General features: G+C 32.8%; 1 protein-coding gene across 1 annotated transcript in view; it reads right to left on the bottom strand.

The window, feature by feature from the left end:
• Positions 1-17,029, bottom strand: part of LOC113504636 (thrombospondin type-1 domain-containing protein 4-like) — a 106,029-nt gene extending 89,000 nt beyond the window's left edge. The window contains exon 1 of the mRNA XM_026887052.1: positions 16,619-17,029. Within this exon, the coding sequence (XP_026742853.1) occupies positions 16,619-16,653 (35 nt within the window). The 5' untranslated portion in view covers positions 16,654-17,029. The remainder of the gene's footprint in view (positions 1-16,618) is intronic.
• Between the last annotated feature and the right edge of the window lie 8,822 nt (positions 17,030-25,851).

The following is a 25,851-nucleotide window of genomic DNA, read 5'->3' on the forward strand; positions in this document are numbered from 1 at the left end:
CGTTAACGTGATGAAATCCTTAATTATTGTACATAGGTGGCAGCATTATGTAAATTCATTTTCAATGTCCTGTTCTTTTCAATATGCTTATTATGAGTCTCGTTGTCTTTGCGCTTGAAGGTTGAATGTTTGACAATAACACAAGGATTAAATTCCTTAGTTATCAGATTTTTTATTGTTATATTAAACAATGTACCCTCGCAATCCATATTTTGACGTCTTACGTACCTACCATGTCCCTAAAAATAAAAGTAAAAAATGTAAGTAGGTACTTAGATGTCACACTCACATCAATTTTGTTTCCGATAAAAAACAAGCGCTTTATATCAGAATACAGTTCAATATGAACGCACGTAAAAGTGTTAAACAAATTGATTAAAAAAAAAATGAGTCGGAATCTCATAACACCGGATTCCGTAGCAATGCTCTTTATTTATTTGACAAACCTTGTCTTTTACTGTAGAAAAGATGAAATAGATTACGACTTTTTCAAATTGTTATTTGGATATTAAAACTCCTTTTACGACTAATGTCAATTATTATGTCATGAATACTAAAAGTACGGATAGGGGTGTATTTCCGCAGATTACCTACTTAATATTTACTAGGTAGCATGACTATTGGAGTAAAAGGGTCCTCACCTCTCGCTTACCGAACCCTAAAAGATGACTCGGAAAATATTGAGTCATACACAATAATAGATATGGTGATGAGGAAACATTTTTAAACTTCTTTTTTTACTTCGTGAGCATCAAATGTTTTGGAAGTGTCGTTGAACTCTTCGATGTGTCAAGTTGACAAGACAAGCATTTAATATTCGCCATATTTACATTTTTGGCGCCAACAAAATTCCATTCCATTTTTTTTTAAGTTCTTGGTGTCAAATCACTGGCCAGCAGTCATATTTTATTTTAATGACCCTAAAAAATTTAAAATATGTTATTTATAAGATTGGATAAAACAAATATTATTTTAAATTGTTATAGTTTTTTGAAAGTATAATATTCACATGAAAACGATGAAATTTAATTTGAACTTTATTAAAATTTCATAAAATCTTTAATTTATTAATATTCATGTTTAATTTCGAGAAAACTAATAAAATAAAACAAAGTATTAAATGTTCTTTATTTGATTTCAATGTCGATTAGAACAGTATTTAACTAATAATAATATTTATTATTATCACACTTTCAGACAGTTAGAAGAAAGGAAAGGCGTTGCCCAGCATTGTTGCCAAAATAAAATACTATTATTAATTGTATTATTCGCAAATGAAACTGAATATATATTCACGATCTACGATTTACATGTAATAATACTTTTTATTACAAACATAACTATTTTTAAACAAATCTAAATTAAACAACACTAAACAGAAAATAAAACTCCTAAAATAATTAAGTCATTTTCAATTTACTGTCCATTTATTTCACATAAATATCGTTTGGAATGGGTTATGCTGTCAAGTATTTTAATTACCACAGGAAAACATTAATAATACAAAAAGTTGCTAATGTATGTTAAACGATTCCATATACTTTTAATTTAATATAGGTAGATATGTTTTTATTGAAAATTATATAAAATTTATGTTGGCATATTGAGTGCAATATTTTATTGAAATTAATAAAAGGAGTCGTTGAATAACGATTAAATATTTTAAATAATATTTTTATCGTTTATTTTTAAAGGGTATTCAAGACAAGTAGCAATATTAGTAATATTTCGGTGATAATGTTAATATAAGATGTGGTGTAAGGCCTTCTTAGCTATAAACGCCTACTTTAGAGCATAGCCCTCTAATCAAAAAACTAAATCGGTCAATAAAATAAACCGCACCCTGTTTAACTAACCATTTTAAGATCAAATTGTGCGAGTAATTTGTCAAACAATGCTGTAAATCCCATTTATCGCTCTTTATGAGATATCGGAGACAATGCAGTGTTTTATCATTGACTATTCGCAACACTGGATAATTGTATATAATGTCATCATTTGGAATTGAGCTGATAAAATAAGAATTTTCAAAATTTTTATGGATCTAAACTGATTTTATCCGATTGTTTTCAACAGAAAATCCTATAAACTCGACATATAGGGCATGTTAATATAAATAAAAGACTGTGAATGTCCTGCTACTTGGTTTAGCTCTTTGCAAATAGGGTAATTTGCAAAGATAAACAATATTGGATACGTATTTTATTTGTCACTTGTTTCATTGGCCCTTATTAAGTAAAATCTCAAAAAAGCCCAGAAACAACCGTATGGTAACATCAGAAACTTTTTTAGGACATCCAATTATTATGATGAACAACATTGGACAGTGGCAAATTTCAGTATTAATAACATGACATTATCTCATCTACATACATTTGCTAAATAGATTTCGCTAATGGATTTTTGACGATAAAACCTTATCTAACTGAGGAGTGAGGTGTCACCGACAATAGATACTCTGGAAAGTTTTTTGTAAGTAAACATTTTTGTCCTAATTCTGTTCCAAATATAGGGCAATAGTCATTTTATAAATTACTGAAAAGATATCGAATTAATTTGCAGTTTTGATCGTATTCTCATGTAATAATTATTTTACTTAATTATAATCTCAACTGTTATTACCTACGCGATATTATAGCGTTACTATTTAGTACAAAACAAAGCTCTTATTTAACCACACCATCTATAGGACTATTTCATAATTACCATTATTTTTCTCTGATAATTCTAAGAAATAGTGTTGCTTAACCAGAATCAGGTGAATTTCTTATTTCACCAGGATCATCTGTCTATTTGACTCTCCAACATTTTTGTAGATAGCTATGTACCTCTTAGTGAGATGATTAAACGATTGTCAAAAATCAAAGCTTAGGGCAAATTCCACCGCTACTCCAGATGATATACCGATCACTTACTAATTTCAATCTGACTGGTAGTAAATCAAAAGATTTTCTCAACAATGTCCTTCTAAAATTGTTGACTTTCACTTGTCTAAACGAATTACGATTATTATGATGTAGTTACGTCTTGTGAGGCCTCAATAACTAAAATTTGCATGGCAATAAGGAAGCGGCCTGGTACAGAATGATCTGTATTATATTGTAGCGAATGTGAGTGCTTGAAATAAATTAGACGGTCGGGACCAATGAGCCGTGCGAATATGGCATCTCGATTGCTTTTATGCCGCAAACAAATTATATCTAACTAATGTCTGGTTGGCGTGTTGGTGTAGTGGTTTGTGGCCCTGACTGCTATGCCGTGAGGGAGGTCGTGAGTTCGATTCCCATAAAGAAGAAATGTTTGTGTGATGAGTATGATCAATAGTTCTGTGTCTTTCTGCATTAAGCAGCAGATATTATTATGTTTTTCAGTTGCTTAATAGGTAGGTACTCATAATACATGCTATTTGGATATAAGCTAGATGGCATTATGGAGGTGTAGGTCGTTAATATTGTTTTTTTCATTTTGCAATCAAAAACAAAGGTTTAAGTATTTCATTATCAAACTATCAAAAATACGCAAAAGCATTTCGAGGATTGACGCTCAGCTGTTTTAACGAGTATTTTTAATGATTGTATACAAATCAAATTTCTTTGCTGACTCCACTGTTAACTTTACAGCTGTGACACTAATTAGAAAGGATTATACTCTTTATCATAAAGCAGTAAGGTCCAATTTTAATCGTGGTTATCAAAGACAAGTGGTACATCATACATGTTATTGTCATACATCTGTGTCTGTACTCAGGTTAATTATTAACGCGTAAAAAGTAATATGAGTATTCATGTACCGTCAAAGGAGACGTTTTATGTTTCAAGCTTAGATTTATTTTATACGCATGTACGTCGACTATTGAATAAGGTAGTAGGCACCATCATAATAATTTGCATTAAATGTGTGAGTAATTTTTTTATTAATTAACTTAACGATGGCGAAATGGTCTGGACGTATAGCATGAGGGCTGGCCTGAACAGTAGTAGAGAGGAGTTTGCCCAGCATTGGGAAAAACCTTTTGATGAGTATACACTAAATAGAGTAAAATGTAAACTATAAATATGAAGAAATGACCTCAATTTACTTATTTTATTTAATAAAAACGACTCCCGCAATAAGGATCATAATCTTTCAGAAAAAAATCAAGTCACATGCACAAACACACCGAGACTCAGGACAAGCATTCGCGGATCACAGAAATACTTGTCCCACGCGGGGTTCGAACCCGCGCCACGTAGCGCTCAGTCCGCTTGGCGTGATGCCCTCTACCACTCGGCTATTAGTGCAGTCCAATTAATAAGTACTAGACATCAAGAAAATAAGTCGCCAATTAACTGTTTAGAGGTGATTACATCAAGACAAACATTGGTTTAAACCACAGAAGCATCAAAAAGGTTTAAAGTTCTATTTTAATCAAACCTATTCTTAGATACTTTAAATAATTTATCTTATCTATACAGGAGGTCGTTGTTTATTGAACTAGTTATCTATTAGACCACCCACTGCGATGCACAGAGCTTAACTGACCTTACACGAAGATGTTTTATTGTTATTGCTAAATTTATTTGCACTATGCCTTTGGTAAGACCACAGACCACTGAAAACTAAGATAGAGACACATAATGCTGAAATGCCAAGAAAAAATGAATCCGAAATTCATTTAGATACAAATAAAATTCGTTACTACGCTATTGAATACAATTTAAAGGATTTTTTATCGCAAGTTCCTTCTATACTTTCATCGCTCTGTGGTAAGAGTAGGAAATTATGACAGACTTAAGTCGACAAAAGACGTGTCTACGCAAATCTTTGATACGCAATACTTATTTACATGCGAACAATCATAGAATAATGCATTAGGCAATGCCTATGGTATTAGAAAGATTTAGAAATTTTATGACAGGATACATAATTTTTTCAATACAATCAGATATTCCTGTGATGAAATTAAGACGTTAATTATCGAGTACTTTAATGATGTAACTTACGCGTATTTATCGGGATTGACATGGCTGACCCCGGCGCAGTCAGCTCATTATTAAGAACTCCGGTTAGGTCCGAAACTAGTCGGGCGGTCCCGATAAATGCGCATGAGTAAGTCGTTGCATCTATTAGTATTAAACATCCTCACGAAAGTGGCAAAAAAATATGTGATTCTAAGAATACTCATTTTGCCTTTTGCGTTATGGCAAAATGAGATAACAAGGCGAGACATTAACCAACGATTTCGTATTTATCGTTAATAATATTCTTCAAAAATAATAATTGAATTAAGAGTATCATTGTTTACTTTAACGCAAATAAAGGAAAAACCTACGAGAAAAGGCTAAGAAAAATCATCCGTCTAATTGCAAAATTATATTTTTGATATTAAGAAAATCATTTGGCACTAGCTTACCAACGGCATCCTTGTGTATGCTGATCTGATAGTATCCGAATAACATGATTGCTTCTAAATATAATGACCGTAAAATACCAATCTTGGAAGTAATAAATCATCAAAAAATGCTCACTTGTTAACAGTGATTTATTAATTTCCATTTTATTGCTTTTTGCATAACCTGTTTGTTTAATATCCTAAGTGAATATTCAGAAGTAGGTATTTTTGTTAACATCAAAAAAAAAACATTTTTATTATGACTGCTTGATCCATTTTATTTTTAGTAAGTCAACAAGGGGAATCAATATTTTAAGTCTAAAATTGACTAGTTTTTTTAATTACACCGATACAGGCATTTATAGGTAGACCTAAGTTTTAAGATTCAATTCTACTTTAGTGTTTTTTTTCAAATTTGAATTATTGGTTTGCCTAGCCGTAAAGCATTACATATAAGAGAGGCAAACGGACAGGAACGTAAGTATAAAATAATTCCTTACACATTAAAAGCTTTGTAGCATCATTGTAATTTATTTAATTAACGCCAGTTTCCATATCTATAACCAAGTACTATGAAACATTATCAAACGTAATTTAAACATGTAATCTGTAGGCGTTTGAGACAAATATTAACAAAATTACAAAATATATTATTAAGTAATATTATTAACAAAAGTTCACAAAAACCTAAATCTGTTGGCATTTTTAAACGAGTTTTTAATGATATTTTTACGCGTTTCGTGATATAGACAAAATTCTTTGAGCATTTTTAATTGGTACTAAAAATATTCTGTTCTAAATATGACTTGCTCAGTCGCGAATGCCACCATCCCACTCACGCGCATCGACAACTTAGCTCGCGTTATCGTACATTCATTAATCAAGTCTCAATCTCAGACTTAAATAATTATAATTAATAATATTATCACCTATTTAGTTTATGCAAGCTTAACACTTGTCAGTCTCATAAGACTTAATAGTTATAGATTTATTTTATACAATGACTATGTATTTATATATGTAATGACTATGTTATGTTCTTGAATTATTTAATAAGCATTAGTTGTGGTTTGCGTCGTGTTTTTTTTTTAATTATATGATCTTTGACGGACCTATCCAGGGTTGCCATCTCTAAAAAACCCAAACTATCTAAACTTATTTTTTGAAACCTGGACTACAAAAAAAAAACTCCCCCTGAACCTCCCCAAATACTTTCTAAACTAGGAGAAATCCGGGGCAACCCGAATGGATGGGACGAAGCTGGTGGTATATAGGTGGTATCTTGGTGACAGTATTGCTGTGCGGTGACCCTAAAAGGCGCCAATTTATTAAGTTGCATTTATGTAGGTGAAGTAACCTTTGAACCACCTCCCTTTGTAGGAACCGATATCTAATTACTTTGACATGATGTAAACATTGTTGTACATCAATGATAATTCTAATTTAATGTCGAGGACATAAATAATTGCTTTGGTTTATTTACGTCAATTATAGTGGCGACAATTACTAATTTAAATGACAACTCGTCAACTGCGGAATTCTAATAATACATTGTAGGCTACCTTTCAATCTCCAAATATTTTTTTATTTTACTTAAGTTGTTAATTTGTCATTCATAAACTAGTTACGCTTAATTTAAATTATGTTCGAAAAGACTTTCAAAGACATGGAATTTTTGAAAAAAATCCTCCTTTTCACACCCATACATTCTTCGTAGCCACGTTTTAAAGTCATTACTGGTGTGAAGGAGAGGCTCTCTATCTTGTATTTCTTTGTCACGCTTTAACAACCATAATAAGACGCGGTGTGACGTAGTTCCATGTATGTCTAAAGCCGTGGTAGTAGCCCCCTGTATGTCTAAAGCTTAAAACATGATTCAGTCAGTCATCAGTTAGTCCGAATGCAAATCAGAAGCTCTCCGACCAAATATCCAAACTGTCCACATTGTCGCAATAAGCGTCATTGTAAAAGTAGTTGAACAGTTACTAGATACGCCTGTGGTCTGAGTGGGCTAAATGTGGGGGTGATCGGTAGGTCAATAGCACAACGGGTGTAGTATTAACTTACCGATTTATTATCTCTTACCAACTGCTATACGGACTTGTAACACTCATTTGAATTACAAGGTTATGTTGGTCAATATGCGGTGAGGAAGCTTGGGAATTGAAGTAGGAAATAGATATCCCACCAAAAACATTAAATGTAAAAAAATGCCAAGTCTCTCGATGCAGTCTTTCCATCGTAAAAAGTTTTGAGATCTCATAGAAGCCAAGTCCTATTCAAAATATTTTGTAGTTATAAATCAACATTAATTTAGTAATTGTATCAATAGTTTTCTTTATATTATAATTATAGAGACTTGGCAATGAGCACAAGAAGAAACAAATAAAACGGCATATTTGTAGGAGTTGAAAGTTACACACACCGCATGCGTAAACATTAATATCACAAAATTAATTTTCTTTTGGTTTATCCGTGTCGTCCCAACCGAATTTCGGCAACGGCAGTCAGTCTTAGTGTACTCTCGATTCATTTACTTTCATAAAGCGATGGCCCGTAAGGTATTCTTAATTATTGTATTGGAGCATGTAGTCGGTAGTGACCATCATGATTCACACATAACAAATAATCTGATCACTGGTCTCGTCAGTAACATTTGCACATAATTCCAGGCATCAAGCAGCTTTTAATTTGTGCTCATTGCCAAGTCACTATAATTATAATATAAAAAAAACTATTGATACAATTACTAAATTAATGTTGATTTATAACTACAAAATATTTTGAATAGGACTTGGCTTCTATGAGATCTCAAAACTTTTTACGATGGAAAGACTGCATCGAGAGACTTGGCATTTTTTTACATTTAATGTTTTTGGTGGGATCTCATTTATTTTTTGTAAGTGTATTTCTTTCTTTTTTTTTAGGTGTCATAATTTCTAGGACTTCAGCTACTGCTTTGCTTAGAACCCATTCTCTATCTCTATCTCTTTTGTTTCTTCTCTGAGACTTCGTTACTTCTAATGTAAACAAGCTTAAACTTATATATATATGCATATATATATCTACTAACTTACAAACTATAGCTAAACTAAACTAAATAACACGTAAAGTTCTCCGAATATCAATTATCACTACAATATTTTTTAGTTTCGAAATGGTTTTTCATAGACAGGTGGCGCTATCAAATGAAAATTATCGAATTATTCTGAAGTACTACTTAGACTGCGCTTTGTAACGAAACCATAGCGCGATTCAGACACGTACAACGCCATCTATCGAGCGCGCATACAATATTTATCGCAATACAATGGAGTTTTAGCTTTATTAATTTAATGAATTATGAATTTTATGTATTAATTTGTATTTATGATAGTCTGTGTATTACATTTATATTATTCTTTTCTATTCTATGTATGTATTCATCCAATTGAATAGGTACTTAAACAACGAACAAAGTTAACAATGCAGTCAAAATCCATACATAATGTTCTTGCCAAACCGCAAATATAAAATTGTTTTCTATGGCATATTATTTTTTAATGTTTTTATAATTTTTCCTTTATATGTGGCTAAGGACCTATCTTGGTGCAAAATTTGAAGTTTCTAAGTCTGCTAGAAGTACCTTAGATTTTTGATGATCTGTCAGTGAGTCAGTGAGTGACAAAATGGTGTAACTTTGATCGACCGTAACTCCTAAACCATTAATTCAATTGGCATGTAATTTCGAACTTAAGCTTGTTCTAATGCCTACTATTATTCCCCGAAAAGCTAAACTCCTAGCTTTGTCCACGTCGAAGATACAGGGGGGGCGAAACAGCCGCGAATCGCTTCGAGAAAAGATGGTACGGCCGTGCCCGTTTTGCTCGAGACTTGGCAGGGGCACTGCCGTGCCCTCAGATTTTAGTAAGTACATTTATAAAAGCGTTAATTGAGAATAATAATATTATAGGCCCTTGTTATCCCACTGCTGAACAAAAGCCTCTCTCCTCTTTCTATTTCCTCTTCACTGGAGACACCGGACTATGATGTGTGAGTATGAGTTTTTTTGTTTATTGCACGTTAAAGCTTATATAAAGCGGAAACTCTCTTTTCTCCAGCTACTGCAATTTTAATTTCACATAGCTCAAAAACTAAAGCAACTTACTAGGAAGCTGTGATGTGCCTAAGCCTAAGCAAAATATGTGGTACTTAAGTACTGAATCCAAAGAGACATTAGCATAAAAGAGAGTTAAGTACATACAATCTTTAAACTATTCGTCTCAAACTGTATTTACATCTGGCTGTTCGCCAGTATCTTACGGGATATTGCATATAACTGTTATTTACCAGTAGGTAACATGAACCGAATAAAATGCTTAGTTTTCTGCAAATAATTCTGAAAATTTCATTAATGATATACTATAGGCGTACCTTTGTCTAGGGAAATGTAGAAAACTTACATCTACTATGTCCCACGGTAAAAAACTCAAAAGGAAAATTTGTTTTCTCAATTGTATCTCGAATCAACTAAAAACAGTTTAGTTATCCACAATCCACCTCATTTAATTTTCCCAGCAACTTTAGCATAATAACGACATCATAAGATAAGTTCTAAATAATTTCGAACAAAATTACCTAACAGTCCATAATAATGTCTCAATAACCAGCACCAACTGTCAGAAACCACCACAATCACCCGTGTGCAGATATAATCACAATTTTCATCAAAACAGCTTTTATCCCTGATTAAAACCAACCTACTTTGGCAGGGATATCGCAATAATAATGCCGTACAATGTACCTGTCAACGTTAATTTTATATCAATGAATATTAGAGCAGATTTCCGGTAATATTGTTTCGACAGTCAGCTCCACACATTGGAAACGACTCTACATTTAAAAGCATCCTTATTTCAAAGGAGTAAAGATGATATTCGAAATCTGTTGGGACTAAGTACGTGTGTCCGAGGGTACTGGAACTGGATATTACAAATAGACCATTTAATTCAGTTTATATCATCCAGGAGTTATGACAAAATACTAGATTGTTGCGTTTCGTCATTACGAGAACAAACAACTTGTTATGAATGCTAATGTGATAGATTCTCGATTTCGACCACGCAATACAAACCCAGGTGGGTTTGTCTTCGTGTTTTCGTTTGGTCAGCAGGCAGAATCTTGGAAATTGTTGAACCTGAAAATGCATTGAAGGATGGGCAATTTCTTTTAATTAATGTAGAGTCACATCTAAATATAAAGGATATTGTATGGTCCTATGCCAGCCTCATTCAGACTTAATTCGAAAGTTTAACTATGTATTTCTAATTCATCTTGCTCCCGGACGACCGACTGGATTTAATGAATATATTTTAGTAATTGGCCAAATCTTTATTCAAATAAAGTAAATTAGATAAAGAGAAAAACTACGCTACATTTCATCATAACGAAAACAAACAAATCTTATTACACTACCTCCTTGATTATTCAAATAGCAAATGCTTGCCCTAAATATGCGCACTTTTATCTCAAATTTAGTTCAAGTTCAAATCATACGCGCTCTTTGAACATCGCTACATTAGCGGCGTGTTTATAATGTTTTTTTATAAGCCGTTTCTTTATTTATCCTTTGCCAGTAGGTCATCATAGAATTGAGTTGTTACACTTAAAACGCTTTAGAGCAATGACCTTTGATATTAACAAATTCGTAGAGTGTATACGATAAATGTGTGTTCATATTTTTATCAGTTTCTGGCTTGTTAAGATGTTCGAAATTTTTGAAAAGCTCCAATGCAGCTTTGAATCCGATCAATACAGAAATAAATAAAAAATGAGACCATTATTTCCTCAAACTGGTGGGATTCTGTAAAATAAAGAAAAGTAGTATTGTGATCTATAAATCAAATTCTACTTTGAGACCGAAATGACACATAAAATTCTAAATACGAAAATGATTGTGCCTCTAGGTACATCAGCTGGGCTTTGGTTTTCAATAAATCACGTTCGACTTTAACAAAATCAGATATGGAAATAATTAGAATTCCTTAAAATTATGACCCTAAATATGATGTAAACTATATTAAAAAAAATATTATAAAAAATATACACAATTTTAATATTTGATCACATCATCAAAAAGTTAAGTGCTGTCCCATCTTTTTCACTTCCTTATAATATATGTTGTCACTTCTTCCTCTTCCTCCAGTTGGTCGATGTATTTTATCACATAGGTGTGTAAAAAGATTTAATCACCCGTTCTAAATTTAGACACTGGATATGAGGCTCATATCCGCTACCAAGTCATAGTAATTGATTCGCTTTACACAATTACAATCCAACGTATTGACTATGACATTAGTCGTACAGGAAACGCAATCAATTATATAAACCTTTTATAATAGATACATTTGTCAAGTAAGCAGTAATGTCATTGTAGCAATAGAAGTGGGATTTCAATTAAATTATTCAGGATAGGCTAGGCATTGACATATGTTTTGAAGTTTCTATCATTGTTGTATTGATTTTCAGGTACCAAATGACAAGCGAATTGATTTGTGTCCACAGATCACGAAAAATGTAGAGCGTACACAAACAAAAGCTTGATTCACAAGAATTGATCTTTTAACTATTATCTCTAGGTAGGTGAATATATGCTCATTGTAAAACTGACGATAATATAATATATTTCGATAATTGTAGAACATCTCTTCACACTAACTACATTTATTACTAGTTAGGAAAGGGGTCAACTGATAAACACCATGTTTTTTAATCGTACGTGAACTCACCCGGTGTCTCTTGGTAAACTAGTAAAGAGCTATTAATGGGAAATCAGATTGGACGAACGTGAAGAACGTTGAAAGAACGTGTTCTATTCTACACGTTTCTTGGTCTATATTTATGTCACGCATATTGATACATTCATGTCAATGTATCTTCACTTGATTTTATATTTCTACTAGCTGTCCTATCAATCTTTGTTTCGCCATACTGTAAATGAGTGTTCGAGAATAAAAAAATTGAAAAATCGTGACGTGAAAAAAGATGTTGTCCGATTTTCAGGCCTACCCAATACGTACACAAAATTTCATGAGCGAACACAGCAACACGAAAATTTTATAATTACAAGAAGAATACATGCACTTACATCATATGGGCTATAGACGTATAGACATGTCCAACAATACTATTTTGCTTACAGGCCTATAGGCCAATAGTATTCAGTTGTTAATGAATACACATATTCATTCGTTTACACTTAAGATGCAACAGTTATCTGCATGTCTTTAAGCGTTTATAATTGAGTTAAGATTAGGTTTATTGCCGTATAAAATATTAATTTATACTTACAAGGAATTGTATTCGTAAATTAAGTGTGGAATGTTATGACCTATTAATGGTATTGTAGTATAGTTTTTGTGTTCTACTTTGGTACTAGTTGTAGATAAGGTTTCTATTTCTCTACCCGTAGTGTGTCTTTCTGGCATTTATCCTATACGCAATACTAGAATGAAACAGCATGGGATAAAAACTTTTTTATTATAAAATAAAATAAGGGATCTATATTTATCTTTGAAAAACTCATATTCGTATTTTTGCTGCATTGAGAGCGCTTACAAATTCATGAATAGAAACACAAGGCCATCATAGCATTTTCACTGACAAATGAAAAAAGAAACCTAAAACATCGTGAAGAAACCATGATTTTAAACATTAGGTACAATCTTAAAATGCCAACATGCAGTGAGTTATCGTGGTGATCATGCTCAATCCTTCCCTTTATGGAAAGAGGCCTTGCAGCAGAAGGATTTAAATCGAAGGATTCATTCTACAGGATTTGAGTCGAACAAACTGTCGTTAAAACTCTTTTTCTTTCCTATTTTTCATATTTCTCCCTTTCTGCATTTATCAACACAATTCTATATCTGTAGCCACAAAGTCATAAATAAAGCTATGTAAATATTACAACATTATATTACGTCCAATCTAACCATCTTTGCCAATTCCATTTAAACAGAACCTGCTATCTAACGAAGTCTGCATTAACATTCTGGATTAAGCCCACTCAGGCTAGTTGTAATAAATTACGCGTACATTTGACACCCCCCAAGCATTTCTCCAGTAAGTTAGGAAAGAGGCCGCTCCGGTTGCCGGCGACACAGAATTCGCTGGACCGGATCGTACCGAACCTGACCGCCCACTGCACGTCCGCACCATTCATAAATATCGACCACGCAATTACGCAATTTAGATTAACACTTAGTAATACTGAATTAAAACGCGTTTAATAAAGATAAGGACGCACGGGAATATTCCCGGATCAAGGTCGAAAAACTCGTGTAACCTTTATGGGGCTGTAAATAAAACTCATTATCGTACGGCACTTTAATGTTGTCGATTACTTCAGCTCGTTTCATTACAGAACTTATAAGCAGCAAATCGTAAACTCTATAGAATTAGGAGTTATTATTATATGTGATTCAGCTCCAGCAAGATAGTAATATGAGAATGTATGAAACAATTAAAACAAGTCTCTTACATAAAGATTTAAGTACATTGTGATTGCAGTGTGGTTTTATGATCAAAATTATCTTCATTTAAATCTGTTGATATCAAGGATGTGATCGTTGGTTGTCTTGCTCTGACTTGGGTTAATTGATATTTCAATATTATAATGCATTTCATTTGTTAACCCAAAGATTTCCCATTATGAGCAAGCGAGCAAGCGAGACACCGCTACGATCTGTGTATGTACCATCTTTACACAGTAAATTTGATGATTATTATACAATCGAAGAGTTTGCAACATACAGAATATCCATGTAATTTGACAGCAAAGTCATTGCTACTAGCTGTACCCGCGACTTCGTTCGTTGGCGTGTATTTTTGTCTAAACTGACATAACTAAATGTTGGGTTAAGCTTACCCCAATACATCAAAGAAAACTGCAGTTGTATCGCAAACGCAATAATACACAGACAAACGGACATAACTTGATTTTTTTTTATCTTTAGCTTGGTTATTAACCATGGGCCACGCATTTTTTCAATCAAATCAGATTTTATTATATGTATGTTGATCTTGTCTACTCTAAGCTCAATACTAAATAACATAAACTAAGTGTTACAAACATGATTTTATGTATCGCGGGTCACGGCCAAGGTAAAACAGGTAGTAGTAATGAAATATCTGGTTATTTTCAATCTGTTTGCGTAAAGGGATTTAAATTTACGTTGTATAGCTATTCGATGTATAACTTTATGTAATTCTATTTTAATAGCACTAAATTCTGAACCTAATTGATCAACAAACGATATTTTAATGTGAAAGAAAACGCAAGCGAATTCTTTTGAACAGGTCAAGTGTGAGTTGGACTTGTGATGCTGAGGGTTCCGTACAAATAGGCTAAACGAATGATAGGTAATAAAAAAAGGATGGGTAGTGATAAATTTATTAGTTACACAACAAATTTGTCTTTAACAACTCGAATTTTGATATATATTTTTAGTCGTCGAAATTTTCACCGTATACTATCTGGTTTTTACGAGATATATCCTGGTGACAGACTTTTAGCAGTTTTTATGGCTTTGGCTACGGAATCCTAATACACATTTTCTTCATTTGAATTACGAAGGCATTTTTCATTTATTTTTATGTTTGTGTTGATGCGTAGGTGCCAGTTATTTTTTATGAAACATGTCTATAACACCTACATAAGTGGGTATTAAATAAAAAGCTTTCGATCAAAATAGCTACATTCCATTCGCCGAACATCGTGAATTTCTTTTGTATTGTGGGCGCGAAAAGTGGTAACAAAGTATCACAGATGCTGATTGTAGAAATGATTAGGTAAAATATGCGTTAATTGCTTTTCAGTTATTGCACAGAATTACGTGTTTTATATTAGTTTTGATTAGAAAGATTAAAAAAGTAAGAAGATTACCTTCTTAATTTTTGAATTGAAGACATTTATTTTAACGCCGTATTCAACTTATTTATATTTTTTCTATCAGATATTTATTTAATCAATACTGTTTTACACTTTACCTAACCATATTGACAATGATTCATACCAAAAATTTAGGCAGACGTCAGTTTATGATGCCGCCATGCCGCATGCCGGTTGAGTCCCAAACTAGTCTATGTTTGCTCCTATCATATGTCTGTCTAACCCTTTCACAAGAAACCGCATAGTGACATTAGGAGCTTAGTAATAGGATTCCGTTTTTACCTGTATTTAGGCTTATGGAACCTAAAAAATTCGATAAAAATACAGAACTAGCTCTTAAGATGTTAAGGAAGGAAAGCATTAAACACTTAGCAACAGGAACTTCTAGCTTTTAATAAAATTATTCATATAGATTCCTGTCCCCCTAGGTCTTTCGATATAAACGTAGTTATATATCATTAAGTAATTAGATTATCTCAGATTGATCTCTATCTCCTGCGGGCGTTTATCCATTTCAATACGATATACGTAACAAGCACATATTCAAATTAAAAAAAAAAAACATTACAACAAGCCTTAGGCCTTTAACATTATATTTACATAAAGTAATTAATATTTCGCTATCAATACAAACAAGTGTCTGACTTATTAAAAAAGATCTTATCATCGAAAAAATTGTTTGAGTGTTACAATAAGACATCTAGCATAAATAAAATTTACGACTTAATGCCGCATAAATTCGATTTTATTTAGTGTAGTCATAAAATAAATCTTATAAGACAATAAGCATAGGCGTTGGCTGACGGCTCAGCGAGTATTTACTCGATAATAATAGTTACGCGATTTTATATCGATTTGTAAATCATAATTAAATCTCGAGAGTTTTATAGCCAGCGAACAGCTGATTGGACACTCAATTATTGTTTGAGAGCAATAGTTACGTACAGATAAGCCAATAAACGCCAATAAAACGTGATTAATAGGAATTTATTGGTAAGATACTGTTTGTTTGTCTGTCTCTACTATTTTACTTGTACTTTGTTAAACGTCTTTAGTATTTTTGTGGAATTTTGGTTTTAGTTTGACTGTTTGTTTAGTAAAGTACCAATGTTTTTTTGTCGTGGTTCCAAAAGGTTGTCTTAATAAGAAACTGTTTACAAAGTTATACCAAGTTTAAGAAACTCCAAGTCCAGTATTATAGGTCATTAAAATTAATGAAACCTGAATTATCATCATCACTTGTATTACGTAATGTATTATACCCATGTCACGAATTATGTTAGCAATGTAATAAAATTTAATCGATAAATACTACTCACGTTATAAATATGTAGAACAGCCCTTGAAGCATCATGATGGCACTGTTTTCATTCACACACGATCACCGTTAATCACTATCGATATCGATGTCTATAAAAACACTGAGTCACAACACTAAATTAGTATTAGATTAAAAACTCCTTTAAATACTTTACAAACTGTTTTTCTATTGTTTTCATTGTTCAATGTTATATTTCCCATGTTATGTGATTCCGGTCATCTTAGGAGATGAATGCGCACCAAAGACCTGTAAAGAAAATACTTGTTTTAGTGAACAATAAACATAATGAGATCCACCGAAAATATTTACATGTAAAATTTAAGACGAAATCATACACATTCGTTACGTTCATTCATACTGTGTGATGAATGAGTTTGAGTATGTTCAGACAGAGCCAAGGTTTTAGCGTTTTTACACGCCTCATCTCTATAATCTGCACTTTTGTCTAAATACTTCTAGTATTAGTGATCATTTCGTTTTTATAGGCCATATAAATAGTCCCTATATAAAAATACTATGCAAATATGTATGAAACAAATGACGTGCATACAAAATAACCAGTGTTCAAGAGTCCGAGACTCGGACGGCGCCAGTGGACAAGTATTAAGGGTTATTACAACCAAATATGGACGTCATAAAAGGGATGAAAATAAGATTATTGTCGGTATAAAAAACATTTTTTTTATACTTAAGTGCAAGTTATGATGCACGCTCTTCATAATATATATTTTGTTCACTAATTGGTCATAATCATTTATCAATGTTTGAGTTACTGAGTTACACATTGAAATGGGTTGAGGATGTCAGATAGAGCTGTTTTATGTAGGTGTAATTCAGTATTTATTTGTATTTGAATCGATAATATTAGAAGTCGTGCCCAATATTGCTTTAATAAATAATAATCAGAAACGTGTCTCCGAAAAACACAAAATAAATCCAGACCTTTTGAAGACAATAAAATTACAACGACTTAATTAGTTAAGCTCTCATAAATAACTTTAATCGTGCTATATCCGAAGCTTTAAGAACTCGTGCTTTACCGAGTAAACTAAAAGTAAAAAGACCGACAAATGCAATGATCAATCAATATCTGACGTAAAACAAATAACTGTCTACAAATCGTGCTTGTTGTGGACGCATGACTATGACTAAGGCTCAATGCACACGAGAGAAATTCCCTGGTACTTGACGATTTAAGTACCTACCTAACGAAGTTTCTGTAGTTTTTTGGTCTTTGGAACTCATACTACGGAGGACGGCCTGGTAAAATATAAAAGTCTGCGAAATAGACTAACTGCTTAAGTTTTGTTTTTGTTTTCTAGCCCGCTTAAAAACTGAGGTAGTTCTCAATTCGTCTGTATTTTTGCCTCAGAATTTCGGACCGGCCGGGTTTTTTTTTTTCATTTAACGTGAAATAGCTGTATTTTTTTCCTAAAAAATTCTTCGAATTCGGTTCAGTAGGTTTTTTTTATTTGTGTTTTAATATCAATTGACACAATTCATATTTCAATACAAAAGAGCATTAATTTTCTTTCATTATTTCCAGGTTTTTTTATTACGTTGCAATGCAAAAAAAAACTTCTACGCTATATCTCCTGAACCAAATAATAGCTATATAAATGACACACCTTTGTCTTCATACTATTATTAATATGATAAATTAACCTACTTGTAGCCATGACTAATTTTGGAGGCCTAAGCCACGATGCCGCCTCCGATTTACCTTATATCAAAAAAACAAATTAGTTGTCGCTTGACTATTTGTGCTCTATTATAAAATAGTAACAGGAAAACATCAATAATCATTAGTGTTTTGTTTTCCTGTGCTAAATAATACCTTAAATTGGAATATACGAGTATTAATACCTACCTACACACCTATTATGGGTGATATGTTATACAGAGCCTTTAAATGTATTAAAAATCAGAGGTCCATATTTTAAAAAAATATTTCTTTTAAAAGGTAAAACTTTAAGTGACAACTGTAATCATTGAAGATGAAAATACAATTAGTATCGTCGCCACCTGCCATTGAATCACAGTTCATTGTTGAGGGACGTGATCTTATAACAGTCCAAGTACCTGTTACAAGTAACTGTTACAAATAAAAAAATAATTAATATTTTTTTTTACTTATTCCATCGAATTCATCATGGTGACTATCGCGTTCGATTCCAACAAATTCTAACAATCTGTAGTAGGTAAAACGTTGAACGAATAAAAAATAAAATCGGAACATTTCAGACTTCTAAAAATTTATTTTTTATTACCCATTTTACAAATACCTAGACTACGTTTCCATTTGGCTATAACCAAATCGATCGACTGAGTAGGAACATTAATACCGCTCTACATCACCATGATTAACACTTAGTCATATATTAAAACATCTTTTGTTAACGAATAGGCAAAATATAAACAACTTAAATGAGTTATTTATAATAAATTATCGTATGACAATAAACTGTATTATAATGAGCTACCCACGTTAAAATTTTAACATGCGAAACGTTTCCGTAGATACGTGAGTTTTCCCATTTATAAGGCACACCTTAGAGAACAAAGATTTTGACACAAAAGCCAATTTATTTGTCTTAAATAAACATCATTTTATTATTGTCGTTTTAGCAATATTGAGTGATTGTTCGTGACGTTATTTCTACATTTAATTTTGATTTCAACGAACAATTTATGGATATCATTTCTCATGTTTCAACAAATAACAAATAAAAATATTTTGCATAATATTTTGAAGGAAAACGACCTTCAGTTACAACTTGCGTCGTCTTAGTAATGAGACCTTTACAAAACATAAAAGTTTTGCCTAAATACAATTTCGCTAAAGCTCATTGATTCTAATCTACATACTAGAATAGACTAACTGAATAACACAAATAAATATATCAAAAATTCAGCTTCACACAAACGCAATCTCAGACATTAACAAATACAGCTCCGGTTTTCACAAATAGTGATCAGTTTAATATCGCAATGTTCATTTTTGGCTGACACCCGATCCCGTGCCACTGATGGGTACCAGACGACGGAACCTGACAGGTGAGACTTGCTACTCGCTGCTAATAGCGATGTGAACACTTTATTCTTAGATTCCAGCACTTTGCAGACTAATGCCAACTAGAGTTTCTTACCATCTCTGTAACATATGGAATACAAATAGAAATTTGGTGTTTAAAGTTAAATATTTAATTGTTGTTTTAATGTTAATGTTTTTATACATTTGAATGGACGAATGTGAGTTGGAGCTTTCGTTCATCTCTTAGAAATACTTTTGCAGCTATCACAGAGAGACACAGCTGTCATGTTCTTAAAGTTTCGCTCTCAAAACCTAAAACGGAACCCGATTACTGATGGTCCGACGTCTGTTTGTCCGTTCGGCTGTTTTCAGTCTATATCCCAAGAACTTTGCCAGCTACATAGTTGAAATTTTGAAAAAAAAAGTTCCCCAACCGTTTTTTACCCTATTTGTACGCAACCCTCAGTGTCGCTAGACCAAACTATACTGATTTTTTACACTGATTTACTTCTTTGGAAGGCTGTGGTAAATTTGTGCTCGGTTTACCATAGCCTTTATATCTTGTTCTTTAAGATCTCTACACTACGAAAGCGACCATGTAGCACGACGTGCCACGAGTTCAATCCCAGCGTGTGACAAACATTCGTGTGATCGACAAAGTATCACAGCGTAACCGATTTGGTTTGGGTTACAAAAAGAATAAACAGTCTAAAAAAAGTAAAAAATACCAGGAGTCCAGTAGTGAGACACTCCAAACAAAGAAACAGTCGTAGTGTGGACAGCAGAAATTTATGTCCCATAATACTGTCGCTTTTAGGAAGCTTAAGAGGTAAATAGTAACCATAAATCACTAACAATAAGTAAACAAGTGAATAAAAGATACGCCCTTTAGCCAGCTAACGGACATTTAAAGGCTTTTCTAATTTATGATTTACCAAATAAAGTCATCACAACATTTTACTCTGTGAGTGTTAAAATTGTTCGTTTAAAAACTGTCAAGCAATCATTCAGACAAAATGAATAAAATTGAATTATATTTATTTGTCATATATATATTAAATAATAATATTATTTCAATATGTATTTTGAGAAAATAAATAACTCGTTTAGTGATGTAGAGCTACCGTATTAAAATTGAAAATATAATAACAGTTACTTTTAATATCTGTTAAAAAGTATCATATACTAGCCATATAATACTCATAAATGTCAAAATATTCATTCTATTGATTGATTTTTAAGTATATTTATGTATTTGGAACTTGAACGGGTTATGGAAAATTTCGTTCCACTTTTTCTGTCACGGTGGTCGGTCTACATTTCAATGTTTATAGAAACGTACAATAAACTTTAATATTTGATGTTTTCTTACTTTTTCATGCAAATCGTTAGTTGTCATACTTAATATTGGCCATCTAACAATATTATCTTTTACAGTACAGTCGGTTTCAAAAGTTGATGATGAATAAAATTATGCAATGAGTTGTTGTTACGATTAGGACATTAAATTGCCTTATCTTTAGCTGTTAAAGCTGGTCTAGGCAGTAAGGTAACTCGTAAGACTTGTAGTATAAATGTTATTTAAACGACCTTAGGTTTATGCAAATATTAAACACTGCAGAAAGAATATTCTTTATTACTGCAAACCATATTCAATACATATTCCGTCTTGAACATTGAGTTAAGATATTTCGCCAAATCGATTTGTTCTTATTAATTTTGTTGCTGTCTGTACGTAATTTATCGTCAATCTGATAGATCCTCTGTGGCAACTTGTTTTGTCTTCACAATTCAGCTGTGACTCCATAAAAGAAGTTTTACATGCGTTATAAAACCACCTACACTCAGAACGCAACATTAATATTTAATAAGATAATAAAGATTGGTTTTTGTCATTCATTTGGACATTTGAATCGAGGAACTGGTGTTAAATAGCTCAGCGGTTTGTAATTTCAGATCAACTACTATAAAAATAATCAGCACTTATCTAAAACAATAAATATTTATGAATCAAATGTATAATTTCTTAATAAAAATTCGCGTTTGTTATTTTGAGCTTATTATGTCAAAAATGTTAAGTGTTGACTTGTTTATGTTGGCAATAATTTATACATAAATAGGTGCTGATAACATAAAAATACGGATTATTTTTCTCTCTGGAACTGCCATTTAGATTTTAATCCAATAGGGGTCAATTTAGTAGGATTTTCAATGGAAGCTAAGGCCATGGTACAGGCTACCAAAATTCTCACTTCTTGTATGCCGATTTAAGGTACCGCAAAATACAAAAAATGCCATGAAGAACACACTAAATATCTCGGAATACTGTCACTCACTAAAGACAGAAACTGTTCAACCGCTAAGGAAGAAAAAAAAACTATCCCGTTTTCTATTTTTTTCGCGGTATACCGGTGAGTGAAAATCCTTATCTGTTAAAATTACATGAGATACAGGCCTGATGACGGAAAAATCAATCGCGGCGCCTCAGTAATTATAGGGAACCATTTTTACCCTTTTTGTACGAAACATTAAAAGGGAATGCCGCTATAGACCTCGTCGTGCGCCTTCTCGCTTCCACAGCGGTATCAGTTACATTACGAGGTGATGATGGCCAGTATTGGTACATAGGCCCTTCGGATCTCAATCACCCAAGTCAAACAAGCTTTCTTTTCCGATTAAAGATTTGATAACTTAGTTTATTTGTTTCAACTAGATTAGGTCAAGTATTTTCACTCCTACCTGACCTCTGGCGGTAACAAATCAATATATCTGACGTTTCAATTTGTATATTGACACGTTTTTAATCTTACCACATTGTTTATGCGTTCGGAAGCTGCGTCGGGTTTGTCTTAATAAATATCTCATAGTTTCAAGTTGTAGATAACGCGAGTAATGATTATAAATCTTCACCTGTCTGCAGCAGTTTCTTTTTTCTTTTGACTTTGATGTTTGTATCAGCGAGACGTCTTAATACAGTATTAATCTTGTAGGGCTATGATTTTGATGGGCTTTTGTTTTCATTGTTATTTGATTAAGTATGGGCAATGTGTAAGATTTTATTCTTTTTTCTATGTGTTTCGTTCAGTAAAAGTAGAACCCTATTACTGTGGTACGTCTTTGAAGAAATATGACGATTTTGAGCTAAGGATTTACTTGCGTTATTACTTTTTTTATATAAATAAATGCTTACAACATCACATACATTGTTCTGAACCCAAAGTAAGTTGCTAAAGCACTTGTGTTATGGAATTCAGATACAACGACGGTACCATAAACACCTAGACCCGTGACAATGTAGAAATGTGAATTTATACATTGATCCGGCCGGGGATCGAACCCGAGACCTCAGAGCTAGCGACATCTTGAAACCGGTGCGTACGCCACACGATCACGTGCACGTCGTTTCGACAGGGTATAATTATACCTTGTCGAACGACGTCTCGGGTTCGATCCCCGGCCGGACCAATGTATAAATTCACATTTCTACAGGGTCCTGTGAAAAGTGCTAAATCATTTTATTACGTATTCTACATATCATATTTTTCTAACCAGTGTGCATTCAATCTTTTTCAACACACCTAAAAATAATTTAATGCAAATTCATCCAAATACTTATCCAATTAACTAAATAGTCCTTCGTTTCAAAATCAAAATTTAATACGAAAACGTTCTATGCATTGAAATGTTACATCCCTGACCGGGGAAGAAATGGTGTCAAATCATTATTGTTATGGCAATTGTCTAAGCAGTGTAACAACTGAACAAATATAGTCTGCCATGAACCAATTTATACGTTAAATAAACGACTATTTTAAGGCGACAATATGAACGTAACTATTATTTAAGAATTCTTTAATCGTACACTGACATCTTGTTTCCGTCCTAGTTGGTGTATTTTAATTTGTTATCTTTTATAATCCGATCGAGTAAATTAGAATATTAATTAGGCGAATAATTAATATTAGTTTGAGAATATATTTTGTGATAGACACTATTTGGTAGTTTGGGTGTTTTTACAGCTTTTGATTTTTTTTTATGCAAGAACATGATGTTTAATAATGTACCAATTTCTTAGATTACAAAAATTAATGTGTTCATTATATTGCTCGTACCCCATATTTATTTTTATATCTGTTCCAAAAATGTTCGCACCTGTTCCACTTATAGCTAATTCAATAATATATAGTAAAATTTTATACTTATCGTTCCAAAATTAGTCTATAAATTTTTAAAAATATTTCGCGGATTCTATGAATCACTGAGGTATCGTTGACCGATTATGCAGATTACACAGTGTTAGGTAACATGTTATCTAGTGTTTATGTTTCTTTTGACGGTCTTAGGGCGAGTAAATATACTATTGCGTTATTCCACGTAATATTTTGCACTAGACTTGTCTACATGTGTAACTGTTACAACTTGTATTTCTGTTGCGGGGACATCACTAGTTAACCCTAGAAAGATAATCATATTGTGACGTACGTTAAAGATAATCATGCGTAAAATTGACGCATGTGTTTTATCGGTCTGTATATCGAGGTTTATTTATTAATTTGAATAGATATTAAGTTTTATTATATTTACACTTACATACTAATAATAAATTCAACAAACTATTTATTTATGTTTATTTATTTATTAAAAAAAAACAAAAACTCAAAATTTCTTCTATAAAGTAACAAAACTTTTAAACATTCTCTCTTTTACAAAAATAAACTTATTTTGTACTTTAAAAACAGTCATGTTGTATTATAAAATAAGTAATTAGCTTAACTTATACATAATAGAAACAAATTATACTTATTAGTCAGTCAGAAACAACTTTGGCACATATCAATATTATGCTCTCGACAAATAACTTTTTTGCATTTTTTTGCACGATGCATTTGCCTTTCGCCTTATTTTAGAGGGGCAGTAAGTACAGTAAGTACGTTTTTTCGTTACTGGCTCTTCAGTACTGTCATCTGATGTACCAGGCACTTCATTTGGCAAAATATTAGAGATATTATCGCGCAAATATCTCTTCAAAGTAGGAGCTTCTAAACGCTTACGCATAAACGATGACGTCAGGCTCATGTAAAGGTTTTCTCATAAATTTTTTGCGACTTTGAACCTTTTCTCCCTTGCTACTGACATTATGGCTGTATATAATAAAAGAATTTATGGCAGGCAATGTTTATCATTCCGTACAATAATGCCATAGGCCACCTATTCGTCTTCCTACTGCAGGTCATCACAGAACACATTTGGTCTAGCGTGTCCACTCCGCCTTTAGTTTGATTATAATACATAACCATTTGCGGTTTACCGGTACTTTCGTTGATAGAAGCATCCTCATCACAAGATGATAATAAGTATACCATCTTAGCTGGCTTCGGTTTATATGAGACGAGAGTAAGGGGTCCGTCAAAACAAAACATCGATGTTCCCACTGGCCTGGAGCGACTGTTTTTCAGTACTTCCGGTATCTCGCGTTTGTTTGATCGCACGGTTCCCACAATGGTTAACTTATACGGTTCTTGTAGTAAGTTTTTTGCCAAAGGGATTGAGGTGAACCAATTGTCACACGTAATATTACGACAACTACCGTGCACAGGCTTTGATAACTCCTTCACGTAGTATTCACCGAGTGGTACTCCGTTGGTCTGTGTTCCTCTTCCCAAATAAGGCATTCCATTTATCATATACTTTGTACCACTGTCACACATCATGAGGATTTTTATTCCATACTTACTTGGCTTGTTTGGGATATACATCCTAAACGGACACCGTCCTCTAAAACCAAGTAACTGTTCATCTATGGTCAAATGAGCCCCTGGAGTGTAATTTTGTATGCACTGATGGATAAAGAGATCCCATATTTTTCTAACAGGAGTAAATACATCGTTTTCTCGAAGTGTGGGCCGTATACTTTTGTCATCCATTCTAAGACATCGTATCAAAAAATCAAAACGATCACGACTCATTACAGAGACGTACACCATTGACAAAGATCGATCAAAGAGGTCATCTGTGGACATGTGGTTATCTTTTCTCACTGCTGTCATTACCAGAATACCAAAGAAAGCATAGATTTCATCTTCATTCGTGTCACGAAATGTAGCACCTGTCATAGATTCCCGACGTTTCAATGATATCTCAGCATTTGTCCATTTTACAATTTCCGAAATTATCTCATCAGTAAAAAATAGTTTGAA

The sequence above is a fragment of the Trichoplusia ni genome, chromosome 2 (assembly GCF_003590095.1).
Source record: "Trichoplusia ni isolate ovarian cell line Hi5 chromosome 2, tn1, whole genome shotgun sequence".
Lineage (NCBI taxonomy): Eukaryota > Metazoa > Arthropoda > Insecta > Lepidoptera > Noctuidae > Trichoplusia > Trichoplusia ni.